The sequence below is a fragment of the Hesperophylax consimilis genome, chromosome 7, assembly GCF_061612785.1.
Source record: "Hesperophylax consimilis isolate HC1 chromosome 7, BYU_Hcon_1.0, whole genome shotgun sequence".
Classification (NCBI taxonomy): Eukaryota; Metazoa; Arthropoda; class Insecta; order Trichoptera; family Limnephilidae; genus Hesperophylax; species Hesperophylax consimilis.
Genome location: NC_142842.1, coordinates 14,496,705 through 14,519,748, shown reverse-complemented (window position 1 = coordinate 14,519,748; position 23,044 = coordinate 14,496,705). Strand labels below are relative to the sequence as shown.

At 33.4% G+C, this 23,044-nt stretch overlaps 1 protein-coding gene across 1 annotated transcript in view; it reads left to right on the top strand.

The window, feature by feature from the left end:
* RhoGEF64C (Rho guanine nucleotide exchange factor at 64C) overlaps window positions 1–23,044 on the top strand; it is a 259,239-nt gene that overhangs the window by 227,888 nt on the left and 8,307 nt on the right. Inside the window, exons 7-10 of the mRNA XM_089633241.1 lie at window positions 10,784–10,990; window positions 14,504–14,790; window positions 16,841–16,952; window positions 19,787–20,008. Coding sequence (XP_089489367.1) covers window positions 10,784–10,990; window positions 14,504–14,790; window positions 16,841–16,952; window positions 19,787–20,008 — 828 coding nt within the window. The remainder of the gene's footprint in view (window positions 1–10,783; window positions 10,991–14,503; window positions 14,791–16,840; window positions 16,953–19,786; window positions 20,009–23,044) is intronic.

Sequence of the window (23,044 nt, the reverse complement as noted above, 5' to 3'; positions counted from 1 at the left end):
AAAGCCTGAGTGTTATGTAATGCATAGCTTAAGATGAGACAATACCCTAAAATAAAGCCAGAATCTTAACGACGTAAGTGAAGGAGCCGTGCATAAAAACGTGCGACGCGCGGCCCTGGTGTTTTGGACAGACATGCGGTTGAATGTGCTCTATCAAATCTTTAAATTAAAGTGTGAATCTTAAAGACACAATCTTAATATTTGGGTGTCAGGCCGGCCTAATGGACGGACCTTCAGTCGACTTTGCCCTAACAGGCCTAGACAATCGATCCTTCCGTGAGGTTTATTTTAATTACTTCTGATAAAAGTATTACTAAAATCTCAAATGTTCCTAAAGGGATCCCTCGGGAAGTCATTTATTAATAGTCTAGAAAAATAAAATTTTATGCTTACCGCTAATTTTACAGATGAAAAACGTTTTATTGAGTTTTCAAACCGCTTAACATAAAATATTTTAATGGGAATGGAAATGGCTTTAGCCGTGTTTAGTGACTAGATCTGAATAGCCAGGTACTTCCCCACCTTCCTCTTTCCCTTCCCCACTTACCTTCAGCCTCACAACATCCCCCAATTGGGGATGCCATAGTCTCACTGGCTCCAGACGGGAGCAGTTGGGACTCTTGTGAGGTATTCACTATAAAAAATAAAATAAAAACTGTTTTTATTAATCTTAAATATAAATAACTTACATCCTTTAGAAACATTTGATCTTAGTGATACCTTGATCGGAAATAATTAAAATGTGAGCGTCGAGCAAACCACCAAGAGTTATTAGAGTCTAATGTCGCCTTAAGTCAAAAGCGATTTTACCTTTAAATCTGATTCCAACAATTTAATTTAATTTTTTAACATTAAATCCACACAGAAAGCCCTAATTTCCCTCAGGGCTTATGTCATCTTTGGGGTGCTGTGTAGTGGGACTTTTTGAGCAGAGCAAGAAGCAAGACCTATGTTTTAGGAAGGAGAAAACACAGAGGTCGGCATATCGTTCCACATCCGAGCTGTTGAACTCAAGAACGAGTCGTAGAAGCGACCTGTTCTCACGTGAAAAATGTCAACAGTGTGCTTATGTTGGGCGCGCGTTTGATTACTTTTGCAAGTCGTGTCAATTATTGCAAGTTTGTTATAATTATTTTTTGTAAACCGACACTCTACGACTAGTAAAACATGAGAATCAATTAGAACGTAGATTATAATATTTAAAAAATCGATTTTCATTTTTCGGTCCAGGATAGATTATTGAATGTTGACCTAAGTAAGTTATCATTTGATTTCGTTACACATTATAAGATTTCACAGAATGTATTTTGATGCAGAAATGCTATTAGGTACTTGGTGAGAGTTAATTAATTAGAAATCATGTAAGCAATAGGCAACTTGCAGACGAAAATTCTAAGACATTCTGTAATTTAAAAAAAAAAAAGTATCCCCAGAATCTGAATTTTTTTTTTATAAATAAGAAAGTTCAGATATATTTTTTCATAGATGCGAAAAAAATAAATAAATAGCCAAAACAGTGAAAACAAATTTCAGTCAGAATTTCAGAATTTCGTCAAAATTCTGAGAAGGAGCTGACTCGTTGAACTGTGTTGTGTTTTATTGTTGAACTAATTCATTCATCAACTACCGTGAAAATAACGGAAGATATTATTTCGTTTTTGTCTAAAAATATTTCTGCTATAATACAAAGATTTTCGTTGCACCGAGAAATGAAGATATCAGTTCAAAACATCGAAGTCAACTGTACTTTCAATTTTGCTAAATTTAAAAAAATAATTCAGAGTGTTATCTATCTCTTAAGATCAGTCAGCTAAATAAAAATGTACTTATGTAGTAAACAAGATTAGATTTTTATTTTTTAAGTTTACTTTTAAGTTAAGAAAGTGAAATGTTTATATTTCTTTGGACTTAAAATAAAACAATAGTAAGTAAAAAAATAAATTCGGGGACCGGTCATTTTTAGAAAGTGACGTCACGAGCTAAAACCGGATTTGTTTTTTTTAGTAACATTTTATGATGCAAGATCTATTTACAAGATTTTTTCAAAATCAATATAAAATGCACGCAAGTAGCCCATTGCACAGTTTTATCATGTTCTCCATTCTCACGGCAAGGCAAGTCAACAATAATGTTCTATGGTATCGGAAGACAAGGAAGTGATCGTCTCGCGTACGATATTTAAATGAGTCTCGCCAAGCAGCTAATTACACCGTGAATAGTAATTATAGCTTAGCTGCAGAAGACCTTAGTAGCAATTGACTGATTGATCTACCTCTCAGGGATGTTCCCCTGGCAGATTAGATTGGCGCCACGTGAGATAAGAACCAGAATCAACGGGACAGGGAAACATCTCAATCAAGGAGGTGCATGCATAACCCTAACAGCTACCCGATCAATAATTGATCAATATTAACATAGCTATGATTGAATGTCTGTTCGCCGGTGACGGGATAAATCATCACAATGATAATTGATCACATCTTTAAAAAGTTATATAAAGTCATGGAAAGTGTTGGAATAAAAACTTTATGAAAGTTAAATTTCAATCGATGAACGCAATACTTATTAAAATGTTTCTGAGAACAATATCTTATTAATTTTTTAACTGGAAGTACTTTTCTTCAATAGCATTTAAAGGTTATTTTCATCAATGTAATGTATCATTGAAGGATTATAATACTAATAAAAAAATATCTGTAATTTAAATAAAATTGTAAAGACAGGTTGTTTCGGAGAATTTGAAGAATTCATCAAATTTCGTTTTCCGGTTCTGTTTGTTTCAGTTCTTATTTTTTGTTCAAAATCTAAAATCTTAAATTAAAATCTTAACAACGCAACGTTGTATTCGAACACGGGTGTGTTTTTAAAGTTGAGCGGATAAATCATCACAATGATAATTCATCACATCTTTAAAAAGTTATACATATAAAGTCATGGAAAGTGATGAAACAAAAACTTTATTAACTGGGTTAAGTAGGTTAGGTTAGGTTTTTTTTTCATCGTTTCAAATGACTTTATATCACTTTTTAAAAGTGTGTTGAATTGTCACTGTGTTGAGTTATCATGGAACCCTGTTCGCCAATCATTAAGCCATGTAATCCAAGATGACGACTTGGCGACACTAGTTCTGTGAATTTGTTTCAAATAATGAAATGTCCAAAGAAACGTCGCTATCTCAATGACAAAAACTATTTTTTCAAACTTTCTTCTGGCAGGTAGGTACAATAATATTGAAAAGCTCAGTCAAAGTTAGCCACTTAATAAGCTATCTAGTTCAAGTAAGGCTTGCTTGGCTTAAATCAATCAACTATTTAGTCAAAGTAACCAATGTTAGTCAAAGTATGCCATGCTTGATTAATAAAGAGGATAACTGGTCAACGTTAGCCCCCTAATTAAAGTTAACCATCAATACAATCAAATTTACGGACAGATAATATGCAAAACGGTCGTGTTAAAACAGGACTTAGCTACGCTCAGTCAATTAGGGTCATCAACCAAAGTTATAAATATTAAGATCTGCGAGGAATTGACCAGAAAGAAAACCTGTAATGATGGCACTCAAGTGTGAAAAAGAAAAACAAGCCTCCTTATCGATTGAATAAATTGTTCAAGTATCTACCTACAGGGTACTCTGGCCATCACCGTTGGATAAGACAGACAAGTTGACAGCAGTATTGAACGGCAGAGGAAATTGCTAAACATTCGTGTAAATTTACTAACAGTTGTTTCTGTCAAAATCCTGATCCTCGTGTCTAAAAATATAAAGTAGGTACCTGAGAGCTTCATACTGTGTAAAGGGAAAAATATTTTTTTCGACGAAATAGGCTTTGAAATGTGGGCAATTTTATCAGAGTACATAAAAACGCGTATTATTTTGTTAAGCAAATTCCAAGAAATAACGAATTATTTAATTATATTTCTAAAATGCAAGTGTTTGGCCACTGCGCGCTGGTTTAATAAATGATTTCTAGATTTGGGTTCATTACGACCTTACAGTCAACAACAACTTTCATTAAACACAAGACAAATCAAATCTTTTTGTCAGACCGATTTAATAATATATATATATATATATATAAGATTATGTCTTAGTATTGCCAAAGTTAGTAAGTATGAAAATTAGGTTTAACTCTGACAAGGTGAGGTTGATAAAATATAATCAGTAACAAGGTTACGAGTACAATAACTTGCAAAATATTATTGTCTAAATAGATTAGTTCCAATAAACGCCTATTACTCTTACATATTCAAGGTCCTATGAACCTTGTAGAATTGAGATTTTATAAATATTGCTTATCTAGAAAACATCTGTGTAAAGCATAATATAAATACATTTACATAATAAAGTATGCATGTGTGTCAGTCCGTGTAGGCGGAAGATACATAACATGCAAATTTTAACGGATTTTTTTTTATTGTTCAGTTTAATAGCTAAATAAATTTTAAAATGTTCGCAACTTCTAACCGTAAAAAATGTTTTAGCTATTAAGTAATACAATTTATTAAATACTCCCACAAAACGGTTACGTCCGAACTTGCAAAAATGCGCATATAATACACACCTACCTGGAAAATAATATATTATTATTGCAAATAATTATCAGCAATCATTAGTCGCCTGAAATATCAATACAAATTGAAAATATCTCCGGAGAAAAAATAAATGCCGCCAACGGGAATTGAACCCGTGCCTTCTGATGTCCGGTCAGATGCTCTGAAACCACTGAGCTATGTCGGCTTATTTCCAACCCGCCAACTAATTCAATATGTACGAGTACCTCAATCAACAAATAGTGCTTATTTTTTTCCACCTGTAAACAATCAACATTATTTTTGCAGGAAAGGCTTTGTTAGTGCTAAATTTCTCACTAGATGGCGTCGAGACATATTATATCTTCATTTATTGGTGAAATATTTTTAACTTGTCAAATATTATTATTTTTTAACGATAAACTAATGTTTATAAGACGATCTTTTTATTGAACTGCTGACTGTCTGAAGATGTACGTTATAAGGTGAAACCGGTTGGGTTATAAATTACAAAAACGAAATAAAGTTTTAAAAAAAAATACTCACATTTAATTACTGTAGGTGGAATTACATAGAATGAAATCCGTGTTTGGTGGATTAATCTTCCCGTCCTCCCTTAAAGTTTAGTAATCTTGAAAAAGTGTAAAAAACCGTTTGAAATGTTGACTTCATATTTCATTCAGTACCCTTGAGATATATATTTACGAGTAAGTTTTTGGCACTTGTGAGAAGAGCAGATGTTTGAAAAAACCCTGGCAAAAAACACTCACGTGTGTGTAATTTTAATCACTTCTAATCCTGGTAGGTAGTTAGAAGTTATACTGTAAAAAAGTACTTTTGGGGTGTAAAGTTGGGTGTAAAAATAAAAACAAAAAACAATGATGAATTAACCCTATAAATTAATCTACACAAAAAACAACGCTATGTTACCAAATTTTTTAAAAATGTTACGAATAAATTGATGTAATCAATTTTAGTCTCTGCCGTCCTTCTAAATGCTTCTTGTACATAATATAACAACACACCAATTAAAGCGATAAATTTATAAAGTAATTAAATTGATTTAATTGTATGTATAAATGAACTACATTTGATGGATGAGATTAATTGTTGCAGTTTCACGGTTAGAATAATAATACCGTTACAGATAAACCGAAATAAACAGACATTAATTTAGAACTGTAAAGCTCGTTCTTTACAATTTATTGTCCGCAAATCTTCGGAACATGATCGTTTCCTTTAACGATACTTGGAGAGCATTGAAACTCTATTGTGTCAACTTAACTAAAGTGTTTCAGAAATCGTGGAAATAGAACGTCTTATTTTGCACGTCCTTCAACGACCTTTCCATCTGCAAATAAAACATCGTCGTGACTGTAAACGATAGAAAACCATTATACACGATCTCTCGGAGGCTGTAGACAGCTATTTTATAAGTTTGTAGTCAAATTATTTGAGTAACGAAATTAGAAACCAGGTCAATGGGTTTGGCCAGTATTGAACCAACCATGCGTACTGTTTTTTACACGACTTCTTGCAAATGTTGCAACAATCAGAGACATTTTATACCTTTTTGTAGTTCACGCTTCCTCAAGTAAACAGAGCGCTACCAGCTCAGAACTATTGTACAAAATGACCAACAAAAATTATTAGCGTCTGAACTTATGAGCCCGCACTCAAATGGAATAAACTTTCTTCCGCGTTCAAAAAGTACCTACTTAGGTATTGTTTGTAAAAAATCTTAAAATAATCTTGATATACAGGGTGTTCCAATAAGATGTGTTATTTTGATATGCAATCGTAAAAGATCAATGGTTTCGTTGCTTGTGTGGCAAGTAGCGCCGTCTTGTTGAAAGTAAACGTTGTCCAAATCAATACCATCTAATTCCGGCCATAAAAAATCATTAATCATCTCTCGATAGCGCAATCCATTCACCGTAACTGTTGCTCCTGCCTCATTTTCGAAAAAGTAAGGTATATCAATGACTCCGCCGGACCATAAACCGCACCAAAAAATCGCACGTTGAGAATAGAGAGGCTTTTTAACAATAACTCTTGGGTTTTCCGAGCCCCAGATGCGACAATTTTGCTTGTTGACGAAGCCACCGAGGTGTAAATGGGCCTCATCTCTCAAGATGATTTGCATGTGATTCACTCAAGTGAATTTTAATAATTTCAATGAGTTGTTGAAGCTTGTATCGTTCCATTTTTATTAATAACGTAGTTTCTACTTGTCAAATGTCAAAAAATGACAGCTTCAAAAGTAACATCTACCGAAATAGCGGGCTATTCAAAATAACACCTCTTATTGGAAAAGCCTGTTTTTAAAAACTAATTTATTTTTGTAACTGTCACTTCTGACGTTACGGAGCAATTTCTTAAAAAAACAGTTTCCTTGGCACGTTTAGTAGTGGTGTTGTGCAAATAACTTATGCATTTTAAGCATTTGAGTATACTGTATAACAAACAAAAAAATGCGTCTACCGGTTAACTTCTAGAGAAACTTGTACCGTGCTAAGATAATTACCGTTGAATACGCAATGTGCGATTTTGTGGTACCTACATTTTCTAATACAACATCGCAATTAGCAACTACCAATTATTGTTAAATTTAATTGTCAAATTTTTTACTCCATTGGTTATACTTATGATAATTATTGAATGTTCTTTTAATCTGGGAAATTTGTAATAATTTACCGGGGAACAGTCTAGGTGATTGAAGTAAACGCGTTGTAAAAAAACTTGCTTGCTTGCAAAAAAAGGCCGATTCTCCAATTCTCGTTATAAGGCGTAATTGACGTTGCGTGCAGACGATTCTTTAAATGATCCCTACCACAGGTAATTATTGTTTTCTCTGAGAGATTTATTTCGAGAATAGCTTTGGTTTTTTGCAAATTTTCGAGAAACCCGAACTGACTAATATATTGAAGATAAATATCCAGACTTAATGGAAAAAAATATTTTAAAATCACTTCGTATAAGTTTATCAACAACTTCCCACTCACCGGAAATAGAAAATAGTTAATAGTCATTTCATTAAAAATACGGATAATTTGATGTCTTTTAAAATATGATGGCAGTTCTTAAATTTATTTTTTGAATTAATCCCAAAATAAGAACCCGATAACTTATTTTGGCTTATTGGGTTCTTAGTTTGGGTTAAATAAAATGAGAAAAAACTAACCTTTAAACTGTCAACGATGACTGCCAAGTGAACAATCAATTAAAAAAAATTATTATAATAATTTATTTATTTTTGTAGGAAACGCTTTGTTAGTGCTAAATTTGTCACTAGATGGCGTCGAGACATATGATATCTTCATTTATTGGTGAAATATTAACGTTTATAAGACAAGGTTTTATGCACCGATATACCGTGTTTAGAAATTCGGGATATTTACCATGCTAAAATAGGTTTTCTTTATTAGAAATTTATTATATACTTTTTACGGGTTCAAGGGTTTGTCTCTATTGAATTCGAATTAAAAAAATAAGGGTGTACCAACCTTATCGACCTTTGACAGGTGGCGTTGGTACCTACTACCAATGGAACGGCATGTACAACACTTTCAACCAGATACGGTTATCGGTTTGCTAAAATGAAACGAAATTGATTTTAAATATCTACTCATTCAAAATGAAATATTCAAATTGAAGTGAGAGAGAACAATGAAATTTTAAAAGTTGATTGAAGTAGATAAATTACTTTATAATCTAACAATTTAATCAATTTAATTAATCTAACAAAACTTATTATTTAAAAGAGAAAGATTACGACTGCAGTTTTTTATAATACTGTCGGACAAAGTGTAACATTGTAATGAAAAATAACCTATTCAACTTTGAAAATAAATTACGATTTAATCCAATTTACTTTATTTTTACTGAATACAGCGTAAATGTTCCACCTGCCTGGAGCCAGTAGATCTATGGCACCCAGATTTTGTCGAAGTGCGGACGGTTTGGGAAGAGGGAAGTAAGAAAAAAGGACCCGACCGTTCAGTTTTGGTCACTGAATATAGTTAAAGCGATTTAAAGTAACATTTCAATTGTTAATGGCTGTTTATCGAAGAGTAATGTTGAAGAAATCTTCTAATCTGTAATAGGTACCTATTTATTTTTTTAGCCGGGTTTTAAATTTTAGCTCGCAACCTCTGGGCTTATTGCCAAATAGCTTATCACTCTGCAAAGGAGGTCTGTTTGTGAATTTTTTAGTAATGTTTTGATGAAATCTGGCAGTTATTTTTTAAGTATTTATTAATGTTATAAGAGCCGTGAACTCCTTTTCTAAGACCTTTGTTTGTCAGTCAAAATTACAACACCCAAATTAGCAGCGCATGAGTACGACAACATTCGTGCCAATATAGTTTTGCGTTGAGCTGGGAATTAAAACCGGAACCTAATGGAGGTCGTTGCGGTTCTTGAATTTCCCCTCGAGAGGATATCAAACACATTTTATTAAATTTAATGTAAGTTTGAGAGGTTATGCCTTCAAAGTGAGGTTGTCTGCAGGTCTAGATTTCTTAATGTGGTTACAAAGTTCCAACTTCGTGCAGTACAAGTCGCTGGTAGAGAATCACGACTATTACGGATATCCACATCCACTCCACTAAGCCACAATCTCTCGGAGCAAGGTTAATATATTTTTTATTTTTTATTCAAAATAATTCTACCCAGAGACACCAACGTGACCGACACGACTTTGTGATTGGTAGATAAACAATGACTAATTATTTAATTAATTCTGGTAGGTTCAGTAGGTACCTTTTTTCAATTAAAGCTAACATAGAAAATCATCGATAAATTTAATGCGTGTACACAAAAAATTAATCAAGCGGTTTACACTAGCAAAAAGATCAATTTTCACTAAATCAGAATAAATGTTTTGTATAGTTTGTCAATGTCCTTGGAAGGAGAAACGGCTGTAAAGCGTTAAACTAATATTTTCTTGCAGTGTTTGAATTAATAATGAGCAACACCTAATCATAAAATTAATAGGAGTTTTACAATAAAAATAAAATTAGACTAATATTTTTTAAAATAGGAGTATCGGTTACCTACGAATAAATAAATAAGAATTTATTGACAGACTTATTTTTAATTAGCAAGAATGAAATTCAAAAGACTAATAAGCAAGTTCACGCCACTAAAACCCGGTGGAATAAATCCAATAAAATGAAATAATTTAATAAAATAAAATACCTTTTTGTTTTAAAACCACGATATTTATTAATTTAAGAACCGACCGGTTTCGCTTTACTTAAGCATCATCAGGGTACAAATTAATACTAAACAAGAAATACATAATGTGTGTATATATATAACAAAATATAGAGGGAGACAACATGATACAAATATAAGCAACACAAAGACGGTCATAAAATACATTAACATAAGTGCACAAGTAATGAAAAAACCGCTAGATAATTATGTAGACTAATGGGTTATATCAATAAATCGGGAGAAACAAAGCATCAACTGGCATGGTGGTAAGGAGGTAAGGAGAACTGGGATTTTTTTATGGGTTTATTGGAAACAGACCTAATATTGGACTACTCCAAGTACAGTAGTCCAATAGTCCAATACTCCAAGTACAGTAGTCTACAGTAGTCCAATATTAGGTCTGTTTCCAATAAACCCATAAAAAAAAAAAAAAAAAAAAAAATCCCAGTTCTCCTTACCTCCTTACCACCATGCCAGTTGATGCTTTGTTTCTCCCGATTTATTGATATAACCCATTAGTCTACATAATTATCTAGCGGTTTTTTCATTACTTGTGCACTTATGTTAATGTATTTTATGACCGTCTTTGTGTTGCTTATATTTGTATCATGTTGTCTCCCTCTATATTTTGTTATATATATACACACATTATGTATTTCTTGTTTAGTATTAATTTGTACCCTGATGATGCTTAAGTAAAGCGAAACCGGTCGGTTCTTAAATTAATAAATATCGTGGTTTTAAAACAAAAAAGTATTTTATTTTATTAAATATGTCAAACCACAAAGTGATTGCTTTCTACAATAATATGAAATAATTTAAATTAACACAATAAATAAATTAGATAATATTTATGTAAATTTCTTTTCTGACAGTAGACCTCCTTTGAAGGATGATAAAAAAAATATTTTTAACTAATAAGTGGGTTCCCTTTGCTTATCTTTGTTTTATATTTTATACGTAGGTGTATTTTTTTCTAGAAACGTATTATAGCAAAGTACTTTATAATTATATATTTATTTGTTTGCAGGATCTCCTGACCGCCAACATCGGCAAGCTAGTCTTGGAGTCCGCGCCCATGCTGCACGCCTTCTCGTCGTACTGTGTGCGGCAAGGATCAGCTTCCATGCTCCTGTCCAGCCTCGAGAAGGAGAAGGAGCTGCTCAGGATCTTCCTGAAGGTCTCGCAAATGGAGAACACGGTGCTCAGGAGGATGAACCTCAACTCTTTCCTGATGGTATGTTAAGCCAAAAAACTTACTTTGTTTTGTTTCTTGAATGTTATTACTTAGTTATAAAAATTACATTTTATATCTAGTATAAACCTTTTTTTTACAAACTTATTTCTACGACATTAAGGACACTTTACAATACATCTAAAACTCATTCTTTATAGTATTTAGGCATAACTCACGAAAAGCAGCAAGACTTTTAACGTCTTTAACATCTGTCGGTAATTCATTGAACATCTTAAATCCTTTAAAATATAGATTATTTTGGGCCGGCAAATTTGTTTTTGGAAGTCTAAAATCTTTACAGTTTCTCGTGGGGTATTGCGAAATTAAAATTTACGTCCTTAAACATGTATTTCGGGAGCATCTTATTTTTTACCTTAAATATAAATATTAGGGTATTGTAAATTATTCGCTGTCTCACACTTAACATTCCTAGTTTTTTTCTGTATAGTAATTATCTTAGAATACCTACTACAATTCAATACTGCTCGCATACCTCTATTTTGAATTATTTGGCATATTTTTATAGGTTTCAACAATTTCTGAAAAGTTTGATGATAATTATTTTCACAAGTAATATTTGTGTAAAAAGCATATAAAGTATGTGAGTGTCAATATTTTTTTCGCATATGATACATTGGGTATTCATGGTAAATGTTGATGGCTGCGAGCTATATTTAAAAAAGTGATTTTTTAATGGTTTTTTAGATTATGTGATGATAATAACTTTTCACAGTTTCACTTAAGGAGGCACTTTTTGCAGTTTACAACGCCGATTTGTTTCCGAACAGATTGACAACATGTGACAGTTTTGTAGTGAAGGTAAAATCACTGAAAAGGCAACTTCGCGAGAAAAATTACACTGGTTTGATGTGCGGTCTCATAATTTAAAAATTGTAAGAGTGAACCAATTTTAAATTTTGAACAATTTAAACTTGGTTTACTCTCGTTTTTTTGGTAATCATTTATTATTTTAATGGACACATATAAGTGTGTCAATACTAGACTTAGATAGGTTGAAAAAAAGTGGTTTTAATACTATCATAACAGTTTAATTATGACTATTTGAAGATACACTTACCTAGTTGTGGTGTTCAGAGATGAGTCAACTTTTCATCTAAGTGGGAAGGTAAATACTCGTTCGTACATGGAGGTCAGAACATCTTCAAGAACTTGTAAACACCAAAGAGGTGGGGTGATCTATGGCAGAGGTTTTGGTTATCCAATAAATGGTTCCCGGGGGGGGGGGAGGGTACCCAAACCCGCCTTCCAAATTATAAATATTATAAAATTTTATGTCAGGACTCAACAAAAATGTTGTTGTTTAGAAGGCGTTTGCAATAACCTTTAGTTGATTCTGGCAGTTATTCACGTTGGAGTTGGTAATATTTTGTGTGTTTGACAGATTTTTAATTTTATTTATTAAACTTAAAATAGTTCCAATTCACGTGTTTTGGTATTTTGTTACATACAATCCGATGTCTAATAAAAAACATACTAATTTCGGCTGTTTGTGCATGGGTAAGTTGGTAAGTAATGTGAAATATTCCTGCATAATGCGTCACATTATTATAGATCAATGAACTTATTAAACTTGGAACTAATAATCATATATCAGACAAACGAAAAAGTAGTTACCAAAAATATGTTATCAATTATTAATAATCCTTTGTTCGAAATCCTTATTTCCTTTGTTCAATTGCTTGACAGATGCTTAGATGAGTTAATAGAGTGAAGATAAGTTACTGAGTCAACGCGCGTGGTTTCACTGAATTAGATCCAGGGGACATACTTTAGCGGCCCGTTCATGTTCATATTCTTTGGTTGGTTATCCTTTTCAAGAGCGATGCTTCATTTTTTGCTCGAATGAATATAACGTGTCTTATTTTCATGATGTCATTAGAAAGATTGGAGAGAATTTTTAAACTTATCAACATTCGATATGTCAATTTCTTCCATCAAACATCAATGATCATAAGGAAAATGTTTATTTTATAATCACTTTACGCTTCATAAATCCTGCAATTATAATATCCCGTGATTTTTCACGGATCTGCGAAATAGTATCAAATACTATGCACTAGAAACGCACACGAGAGAGCAGGTTATTACCGCGACAGGGATTCATAAGACGAGATCTTTCGCTGTCCGGGCGACTGTTCTATTCACTGAGCTATCGTTGCCACCTTTGGGTCGGCTGTGTTTCTCCTAGTTCTAGCTGCTCGTGGGTTTTATACGTTATTATCATTCTGATCAAATTATCCATTATACCGGGAAAATTTTGTGTTTCACCGTACAGTTATTTTTCCAATGACGTGCTCAAACCACTTCAATTTAATAAGGTTGTTTACGTAAATCATGTATCGTGTTTGCACGAGTGCCTGATTGCTTTTATTTCCAGATATATTATCGATTCCGTTGATTAATTTCATAGTTTGAACAAATTTATCTATACACATTGTCACGATTTTGTGTCACACTTAATGCTTTAAAAATAATTCACTTACTAAGTAGAATATTTTTACCGTTTACTAAAAATATTACTATTCCCTCAAGGGATCAGACCAGTAATAAACGTGATCCAAGAATCTTAAAACAGATTTATATTTTTTTAAATACTGTTAAGACGTATTTTTCTCTGCGTTTTGACAAGTAACTTAAATAAACAGAAAAGTAGAATTTATGACTTCTTTGGTATTTATGTACCAGACAGTAAATGAGCTTTTTCAAAAAGTTTCTTTGTCGAAAGTAAACTCGCTCCTTGACTGTATTAAGGTCAACTCTGGGATTGAAGTCATAAATTGAATTAAATATTTTATGAAGTAACAAGAAATGTATTTAAGTCAGTGGCCCTTAGAACTCAGCCTTCTAAATATCCGGTAACGTTTCCTTAGCTAGCCGTATAAGTAAACAGAAAGAAAATATTTAAGAGAGAACTTGGAAGGTTTAAGTGCTTCAAAAGGACACTCAAATAATATTGGGTTAAGCCGAGAGTGTGTTCGCTGGATGGAATAGAAAACGTTTTGGGAATAGATAAATGGATGTGGTTACTGCATCACGTATTTTACCAAGTATTTATAAGCTTTCTTTATCGATGGAAGGCCGAAATTCATTAAATTTATGGTGGAATATTTTGTACATGATGTAGGTGTTTGTGTGTTATGTGGAGAATGTAGTACTATGCTATTGTACCTTCGGGAGAGAGTTAATTAACAATTTAGAAGTGTTTAATTCAGCATTTACCACGGTGATCTCTTATCATAAAACACACAAAGGAAGTCTAGAAGTATTTATATAAATTACTTTTTTGTGTTTGATAATATGACTCTTAATACGATTATGTTAATACATAAATCTGTTTCAAGAGCGAGGAAAGCGACACCTCGACAAAAATCAGGGTTTTAAACAAGGGAAGAAAACATTTTAATTTTTTGGTGCACATACAAAAATAGTATTTAAAAAAAAAGTTATTATACGTGGTTGTTCATCTCCGTAACCATCTCCGTTTTCTTCCAGGTACCAGTTCAAAGGGTGACCAAATACCCCTTGCTCTTATCCCGCCTGTACAAAGTGACCCCGCCCCATCTGGAAGGACGGGACTTACTTCGCCAGGCCCAGCAAAAGATCGAGCAGCACTTGAGCCACATGAACTCTGAGGCCAAGGACGTCACGTCTCTGAAGCTGTGGAGGAGGATCTCCAGTGGAGCCAGCGGCCGGAGGAGCAGCTCGGAGATAGACATGATCAACATCAAGTTGAGAAAGATGGCAGTTGACGTTCTGGAGTGGAATCACGATGAAGCGAGGTTTGAGATACACGCACTTAATATTATTTTTTTCTATGTTACTTGTGACTTGTTTATTGGTTGAAGTCATTACGTAGACGCCTAGGCTACGATGTCCCTTTATCACCCACAAAGATTCTATGACTATTGTGTCGAGAAGATGTGAATTCTCTGTGTGAAGGTGAGATGATGAAAATATCGCAATTTGAGTTAAATACCCAAGATCGCCCCTTTTGCTAATTTAAATTTTAAAAGCATAACTTAAAATGACATATTCAAAATACCCCCACAGAATATGAAATCTATTCTCACAATTATTTTATTAGTAAATGGGTTTAACCGGTAATAAATCATTTTTAATTGGGAGAGGGTAAAATAGAATCGTATAAATAAGTCGTCTAAACGTGGTTAAAACCGCAGTTTGAAAATGGCATTGAAAGCTGAAACAGCTGTAACAATAACAAAAACCAAAAATACTTGCAGAACTTAATAATTATATTATTAAATTTGATATTAATTAAATTAAAAAAAAAACATGATTCAGTTTTAGAAAAACACGCCAAGGACAAAAATGATTGAGTGTGCTCTATTCTTTGGAGCTTATTAGAACTCACCCCGTTATTATTGTCGCCTTTAGAATTTTGACAATTATGTTTGAAAGTAATAAAAAAACAAAATCTAAATAGTTTTTTCAGGTAGTGTCGACAGTGTACATGTTCACTTTTTGATATATTTTATACATTATTTAGTAAATGTGATATTCTCGACGTTGTCGCAAAAAATGTCATCTGTCATCAAAACTTCATGTCTGTTAAGATTCCAAATTACAAAGCACAGCAAATTGTGAATCCAAGTGGATGAACGGCTTAGTGTTGTTAGTAGTTTATCCATTCATAGCGTATTTGGCATTATAAAAATGATTATCATCGTGACCAATATTATCTCACTAGAAATAGTAATTTACTTTAAATTTCAAAACATCTGTAAAAAATACAACTGTATAAAAAGGATGGTAAATCTTCCAAAAAATTGCTACTGTTTCATTTGATTAAACATAACATTTAATAACTTATTTTCCTCCTCTTTTTGGTAAAATATTTAATTGATTATAATTAAAAATTCGTTGGTTTATTATTAGTCTACAGCTTTGAAGGAAGAGCTTAAGACAACATTTATTTCCAAGGGCCATGTTAATAAAACAAAAGCTGAGCAGGATTTAATTTTAAGAATAAAATATGAATTACACAACATTTTACAAAATGTGTGCCAACATTCGGGGGCTTAGAATCACAGGGGCCTAGTTACAAAAACTGGTGTTTTGAGTTAAGCTTGGTTTCGGTAAGGCCATAATCATATTTATTGCTGACACGAAGCTCTACCTCGAACATACAGCCGTTTAAGAGATACAGTTGAGAAGATTGTTGGGCATATGAGCATTTCAATCTTTATTTGCGTTTTTCTCAAAACTATGTTTTTGTAGATAGGTCCTGTGATCCCAAACCCCTGAGTTGGGCATATCGGTGGAGCATGCAGTTGGGCATATGAGCAATTCAAACTTTATTTGCGATTATCTTAGAACCATGTTTATGTAGATAGGCCTCTGCGATCCTAACCCCCGCGTTATTAAGAGAGTAAAAAATGAATATTTCGAAAAATAATATTTGCAATTTAAGCTATTCTGCCGACTGACTTCAGCTGTAAAATTACAAACAATTTTGTCATCAGTTTCAAAAGTATTTCAAAATTTAATAAATAACAAGACAATATCGACATTTCTCAATGAAAATATGAAATAGTCAGAGTCAGAAAAAAAAAAGATTACAACTGGAAGTCGAACTCAGGTCTTCAAGTCTTTCCAGGACTGGCACTCTACCAACTGAGCTATTGTCACATCATTACATCCCGTCATTCTTTAACAATTATTTCCATACTTTTTGGTGTGATTGCTTAGAGTTGTTGAAATTATCATTGTCCATGATTAAATATTACAATGAGGTTTGTAAGCTTGCAAAGGGAAAACTTTAATAAAAATCATGACAGTATTTAAACACTTTTCATTAATTGATTCCAGGTTCGCGATAGAAGGGAAACTGCTTTTTACCCAGCCTAACGACAATAACTGGAGAAAAGGACGGACCATCAAGCTGACACCCATTAATGCCTTGCTCGTTACAAACGGAAAGGTAAAAAAAACCCACTCCTGCTATTACTAACACACTAACATTTTTTTCAGTATGTTGAGACAATGGATTGTAATCTCGACGAAGAATAGAAGAAGATCCCAAGAAGAATAATTCAAGGAAATGGTGAAGGATAAGGGACATTCATTTGGCTTCAATAACAATTAAACTGAAACGACTCGGCTAGGCTCTGCACGGAAAGGTGAAGGAATCTGCCTCTTTGGGCATGAGAAATGGCAGAGAGAGAAGGAGATCAGTAGAGACATTTCATCTACATTAGTAGAGGCAGCCAGCAAAGTGCAAGTGTTGAGTGTTGTAATGCCAATTGTGATTATGATGACACTACGGAGTAAAAAACTATTGGTATTCTTGCATTCACATTTCAGTTCCAACGCCTGATGAAATCGTTAAAAACATTTTTTTATACTTTTTGGTTGACATCTTAGCACAGAATATTTAAGTCAAACGAATGAAGTAACTATTTCACAGGTATGCTTCAAAATGTGGATCAAGATAAGTTTAGCAATTCGAGTTGACACAAATCCCGAATCCACCACAACATGATACACTGTATTATGTTAATATGCAGGTATTTCAGTTAACGGTGGTGTCGAATTCGTTCATAATAATGTTCATGTTCTTGCAGAAAGATCTCTGAACTTATATAACGGATTAAAGCGCTGTCAACCGCTTCTCTGATACTCGTACAAGATCGAGTATGTTAATTATGAACCAAACACGTACATGTTCTCTGTTCAATGGAGGTGTTGCCGACTGTGGAGCTGGAGAATGGAGCTCCCGTGGGAACCGTAAAATTGGATAGTGATTCTCCATAAGTACTGTTCGCTTTAAGAGCAGGAGAAAATTAAACCGTACTTAACTACCTACAGTAGAATATTCAGAACTTTAGAGGAAATATATACAATATACATTCAGAACTGTAGAGAGTACTCGGAATGTTCACTTTTTTAAAAGAAACTAGAGTGACAAGATCAGGAGACTAGTATTCAATAATTAACGTTGTCATCAACTCTAAAAGAACACGCAAATTTTTCTCCACACCCAATTATATATTATTTTAAGTTCTTTCTGTTGAAAGCAATAGTAACATTTTATTATTTAATTGGTTCCAATTCTTTGCAACAGGTTGTTAGAGAAATTGTGTATTTGTTGAGCTTAGATTTATTAACTTTTTTTTTCGTCAAGTCAAAGAAACAGTACAATTAATGTTGTCATCTCGTAATTAATCCGTGTTCATTTAGCTCTAGGAAATACTCAGTTGAAATGTCTGACAATAATTAATACTCAAGTAGGCGTCTAATGAAATTTGTATTATTGTTAGAATCGTCCGTGTCCGATTAATTAGAATTTATAATTATAAATTTAATTACCTGACTACTTTCTAAGTAAAAAAAAAGCAATAAAACGGTCGGCGCCGAAGTGTTCTATCTGTCCACACAATGTATCTTTTAGATTTATCTGAATTATGAACTTTGCACTTCCTATCTTTTTTGATTAACGTGTGTGTATAAACAGTGCAAAGATTTTATTTAAATGTACAATATATGGTTTTATAAAAATAAAACTAGATTTGAAACATTTTTTTTGTGTATTTGGAATATATTGACCTGTCACCGAAAGGTATTTTGTAACCTTTATTTCTTTCACATAACTTCATGAGAAAGGGGACATATGTTTTAATAATGTATTTTAATCATCGCACTACATTATTGAAAACGAACAATATTTTCAATGACATAAAAGACACAAAATAAAACGATTAGGTTACGACCGAGACTCTAACTCGGAATCCTTTACTCTATTCGGGATTAACGTGTCTGCAAATTTGTCATTCACTATCATTAATCGCAGTTATATTATTGGAAGAGCGAAGCGAAACAAAGATCTTTAGTCAAATTTAACCAGTACAATAAGTGGGGAAACTTTACATAGTAATTAATAACCGTCAATAATTTTATACAATTTACACAAATACATAAGTAATATAACTATATTAATAGGTAATATAAATAATATATAAGTAGTACAAATAATATTTATAAGTAATATAAATAATAAGAGTTTAAATCTTAAATCTTTAGTTAGTGGCCTCACAACAATTTGATAATGTCTTCAGAAGGAGAAACAGCTGTTACCCGTAATAATAATTACACAGCAGAACTTGTTTATAAGTAAAATGTCTTTTTTTTTAAATCGATTAAAAATATTATTGAGATTGATTATAAGAGAAAAACATGAAATTATATTTTTTTGTAATATATATTTTTTTTGCATTGACACTTTGAAGAACAGCGTGTGGAGCGCTCTGAGCGCAAAGCATTTTTTTTTACTTTGCTCCACCAGGAGGCCTTGAGGAAAAAAAACATTAGCGCCAATGTGATCTTTGGGGATGCTGTGTGGGAGGTCTTTTTAGGGAGAGGAAGGAGAGAAAGTTATGGGAAGGAAAAATACGACCGTACGACCTGCCGCGCAGTAGGTGGGCAAACGCATCCGTTACCAAGACCAAAACAAACCTCCCCCCATGAACCCGGGCATCCCTTCCATGTAACCAAACGTAGAGAACCACTTAGCGTGACCTATGGCAGGGGTGTTGGTTATTCAATAAATGGTACCCGGGGCGTCAGTAACCATACCCACCTACCAAAATGAGTATTATTTAACAACTCCGGTCATTGAAAATTATTGTTATTATTTCTTGCGTTTTGTATTTGTGAACGTAAAGGAATATTGTTTGAGATTAGATTTGTTTAATTGACTTGTTGTTAATATTATCGAAAATTTGACATTAAAAATAAATTGTAATGTTGTTTGTTTAGCCAACAGCAGCGTACAAGCCGTGCGGAGCCCTCGGGCCGTGCTTCCCGCACAACACGGGGGTGCGCGAGGCGAGCCTCCTGCTGGTGCGTGAAAAGGGTGGGCGCGCCGCCCTCCTGCGCGAGCCGCTCTTCCTGGACCGCTGCGTGGTGGCCGCCGATAGCGACTGGGACGACTACTTTGAGCTGCAGGAGATTGTCTCTAAGGACACCTTCATTTTTAAGGTGATACACAATTAACTTAATTTATTCTGTTAACCTGATCGTAGTACAAAACATTTGGTTTCATCGTTCGCAATATTAACAGATTATTGAAGAAAAGTGAAGAAAAAAAAAAACAAAAAAAAAAACAAACCTAACTTAACCTATCTAAGCCTTACCTAACTTAACCAAACATTATCATGTTCTGTTTTGTCACTGTTCTTTGCTTGTGCTTTAGGGTGGGTCGATTTTCTTTTCTTCAGAATTCCATCCAGTGCTAGAAACGAAAAGTTCTGTTGTATCTAAAACATCAAAATAATTAATAATTATTTATTATTTATTAATACTTTCAATAAATAATATCAATTCTTAATGTTATAACTTCTTTTGATTCTAAATAAACAATTAATGTAATTATAACTCTTTCCTCGCATGTTACTTGGGAATAATTCACAAAAATCAGTTTTAAGTATTTTTTGAAGCTGAATAGATGTTAACATGAATTTTATAACTTTATTTTTTATTAACACTAAAGACCTAAGACAACTTTTTATTACTAGCACGTGTTGAAATAAGACATATTTTCTTCGCTGTACGGCGCGCACTAAGTAACCGGACAAATCAGAACTCTTTTGAAAAGAAATATAAAGTCATAAAAAGTGATAAAAATTACTAGGTTCTAGGTGAGATTAGGTAAGGTTTTAAGTTTGTTCTGATTTGTAAAGGAACCGTTTATATATGGTCCTACAACTTAGAGGTTCGTTGTCATCTCCATTTATGTCAAATGCGTCGTTTATTGGAAAAATGTGTGAAGTTACAACGAATCTTTAAGTGGTTTGTGTTAAATCATTTGGGGAAATGAAATAATAATAATGAGTGCAATTTTCGAAATTGTGTGTATTCTATATATATATATTCTATATCTATATATATATTCTATATATATATATATATATATATATATATATTTATCCCCTCTCGTACTATGTTGATCTCGAGCGACGGTACGCCAGGTATATGTTGATCCGTTTGCATTTGTTGATCCACTCCGGATATGTTGATCCATTACCCAAGCTGGCATACATATGTAAATCCCTACAGATCAACTTGTGTCATCGAGATTTAGCTTTAAGCCACGCCCATTTTTCGGTCGCATATACATTTTACACGATTTATTTTGTTGATCTATATATTTCTGACAAACTTGACGGCTTGCATGCGTTGTAACTTAACCGCCAATTTCGCGCGCGTTGTCGTACTTTTTAGATCCTGTTAGTACATCCATATTCTATGAAAATGACTTTATACTTACAGAGGATAGACTGCCTCACGAGTACTTACATTGAAATGGAACTTTCGCAAACGTCAAATCCATGCTAAAAAAATCTTTTGAACTTGATTAAACAAAAATATAACTTTAATGCTTCATTTACTACGTTTCGTGACTAAGCAGGGGTGCCCGGGTTCATGGGGTGAGGTTCATTGAGTCATTTTAAAAGAGAAATTTTGAACATTGATTGAATCAAATTTTATTTTAATGTATCTTTTACCATCTCTCCCGACGTAAGTTTCTTGTAATGATTAAGTTGAAACAAAGCGTAATATCCATAATTTGTGCCTATTAAAATTGCGGCGATTAGATTGGTGAGAATTTAATTTTTCAAATTTTAAATTAAAATTGCTGAAAAATTTATTCCAATTTGTTTTTTATTAAACATGGCTAAAGTCATTTCAAGCACCGATTCCAACCAACGATGTTTTAGTATATGTTCGTCAATCAACAGGAGCCATAATGTCTGTACATCAGAGCCCTCGAGAATTATTACAATTATGTATACCGCCTCCCCGGGAACCATTTATTAGATAACCAATACAATTTAGCGAGATAGTTGTTTATTTTTTGTATTTTTTTACATCGTCTCCACACAGGAGGCCCTTAGGAAAATCTTAACTCTCAAGGCCTATGTCATCTTTGTGAAAGCTGTGTTGGGGTATTTTGAAAGAAAGGAAGGACAGTGAGTTCTGGGAAGGAAATAGGTATGATGGGTGGGTAGTAATCTGGGGGTCAGTGTGTTCGAGTGATAAACATAAAAATCCAACTCTCCTACTGCGTTGCAAGGCGATGTGTTGAAAGAGGATAAATCGATCCGGCCCACCACGCATTTGGTAGGCAAGCGCATCCGCCGCCAAGAACCGAACAAACCTCACCCTATAAACCCGGGCACTCCTGCTAAGTCACCAAACATATCAAACTACTTGAGGTGGCTCTCGACTAGCAATCCGAAGGTCGCGGGTTCAAATAAATTTTATTAAAATTAATTTGCACTATTTTACAATTAGTGTTTGGTGACCATATCTGAATAGCCAGGTTCTCTCCCACCTTCCTCCTCCTCATCTCCTTCGAGGTCTCCTTTGAGGATGCCATAGTCTCACTGGCTCCAGACGGGAGCGGTTAGGACTGTATGACTCTGGTGCGGTATTCACACAAGTTTTTATTTGTAAAAAATGAAACAAATATTATAATCAGATATCATATTTCCTACAAAAAGCCACAGCTGCTAACTTCGAGAAGTTGAATAAAGTATTTTTAGCACACAAATGGCAGAAGTAGAACTAACACGTGCAGTTTATAGTAATACCAACTAAAAGATAAGATAAAACACTTCAATATATTTTATTTAAATTTTGATAATTCCTTCATGCTTCATGCTTTAGTGTTTAATAAAAAAATACAAATCATATCACACTACATATTAACTTAAAGGTGGATATGTTTTTATACACAAAAAAGGTTTATTTGTATATTCTCTGTATGAAAACTATTTTCGTTTCAAAATAATACTGTATTGAAAATGTGATCAGACCAAAACTTCGTTGTTAAAACAATGCAGCTGCGGACTGCCGGGTTTAGAGTATTATTATTAATATTATTACTCTAAGCTGCCGGGATGTGACAACACCCTGATTATAATGCATTTAACCCATATAATAATTATAATTTTATTTGTTTTGTCTTTGATAATCAACGGCTATGGAATTCTGCGTCTTGCCACCGCGATA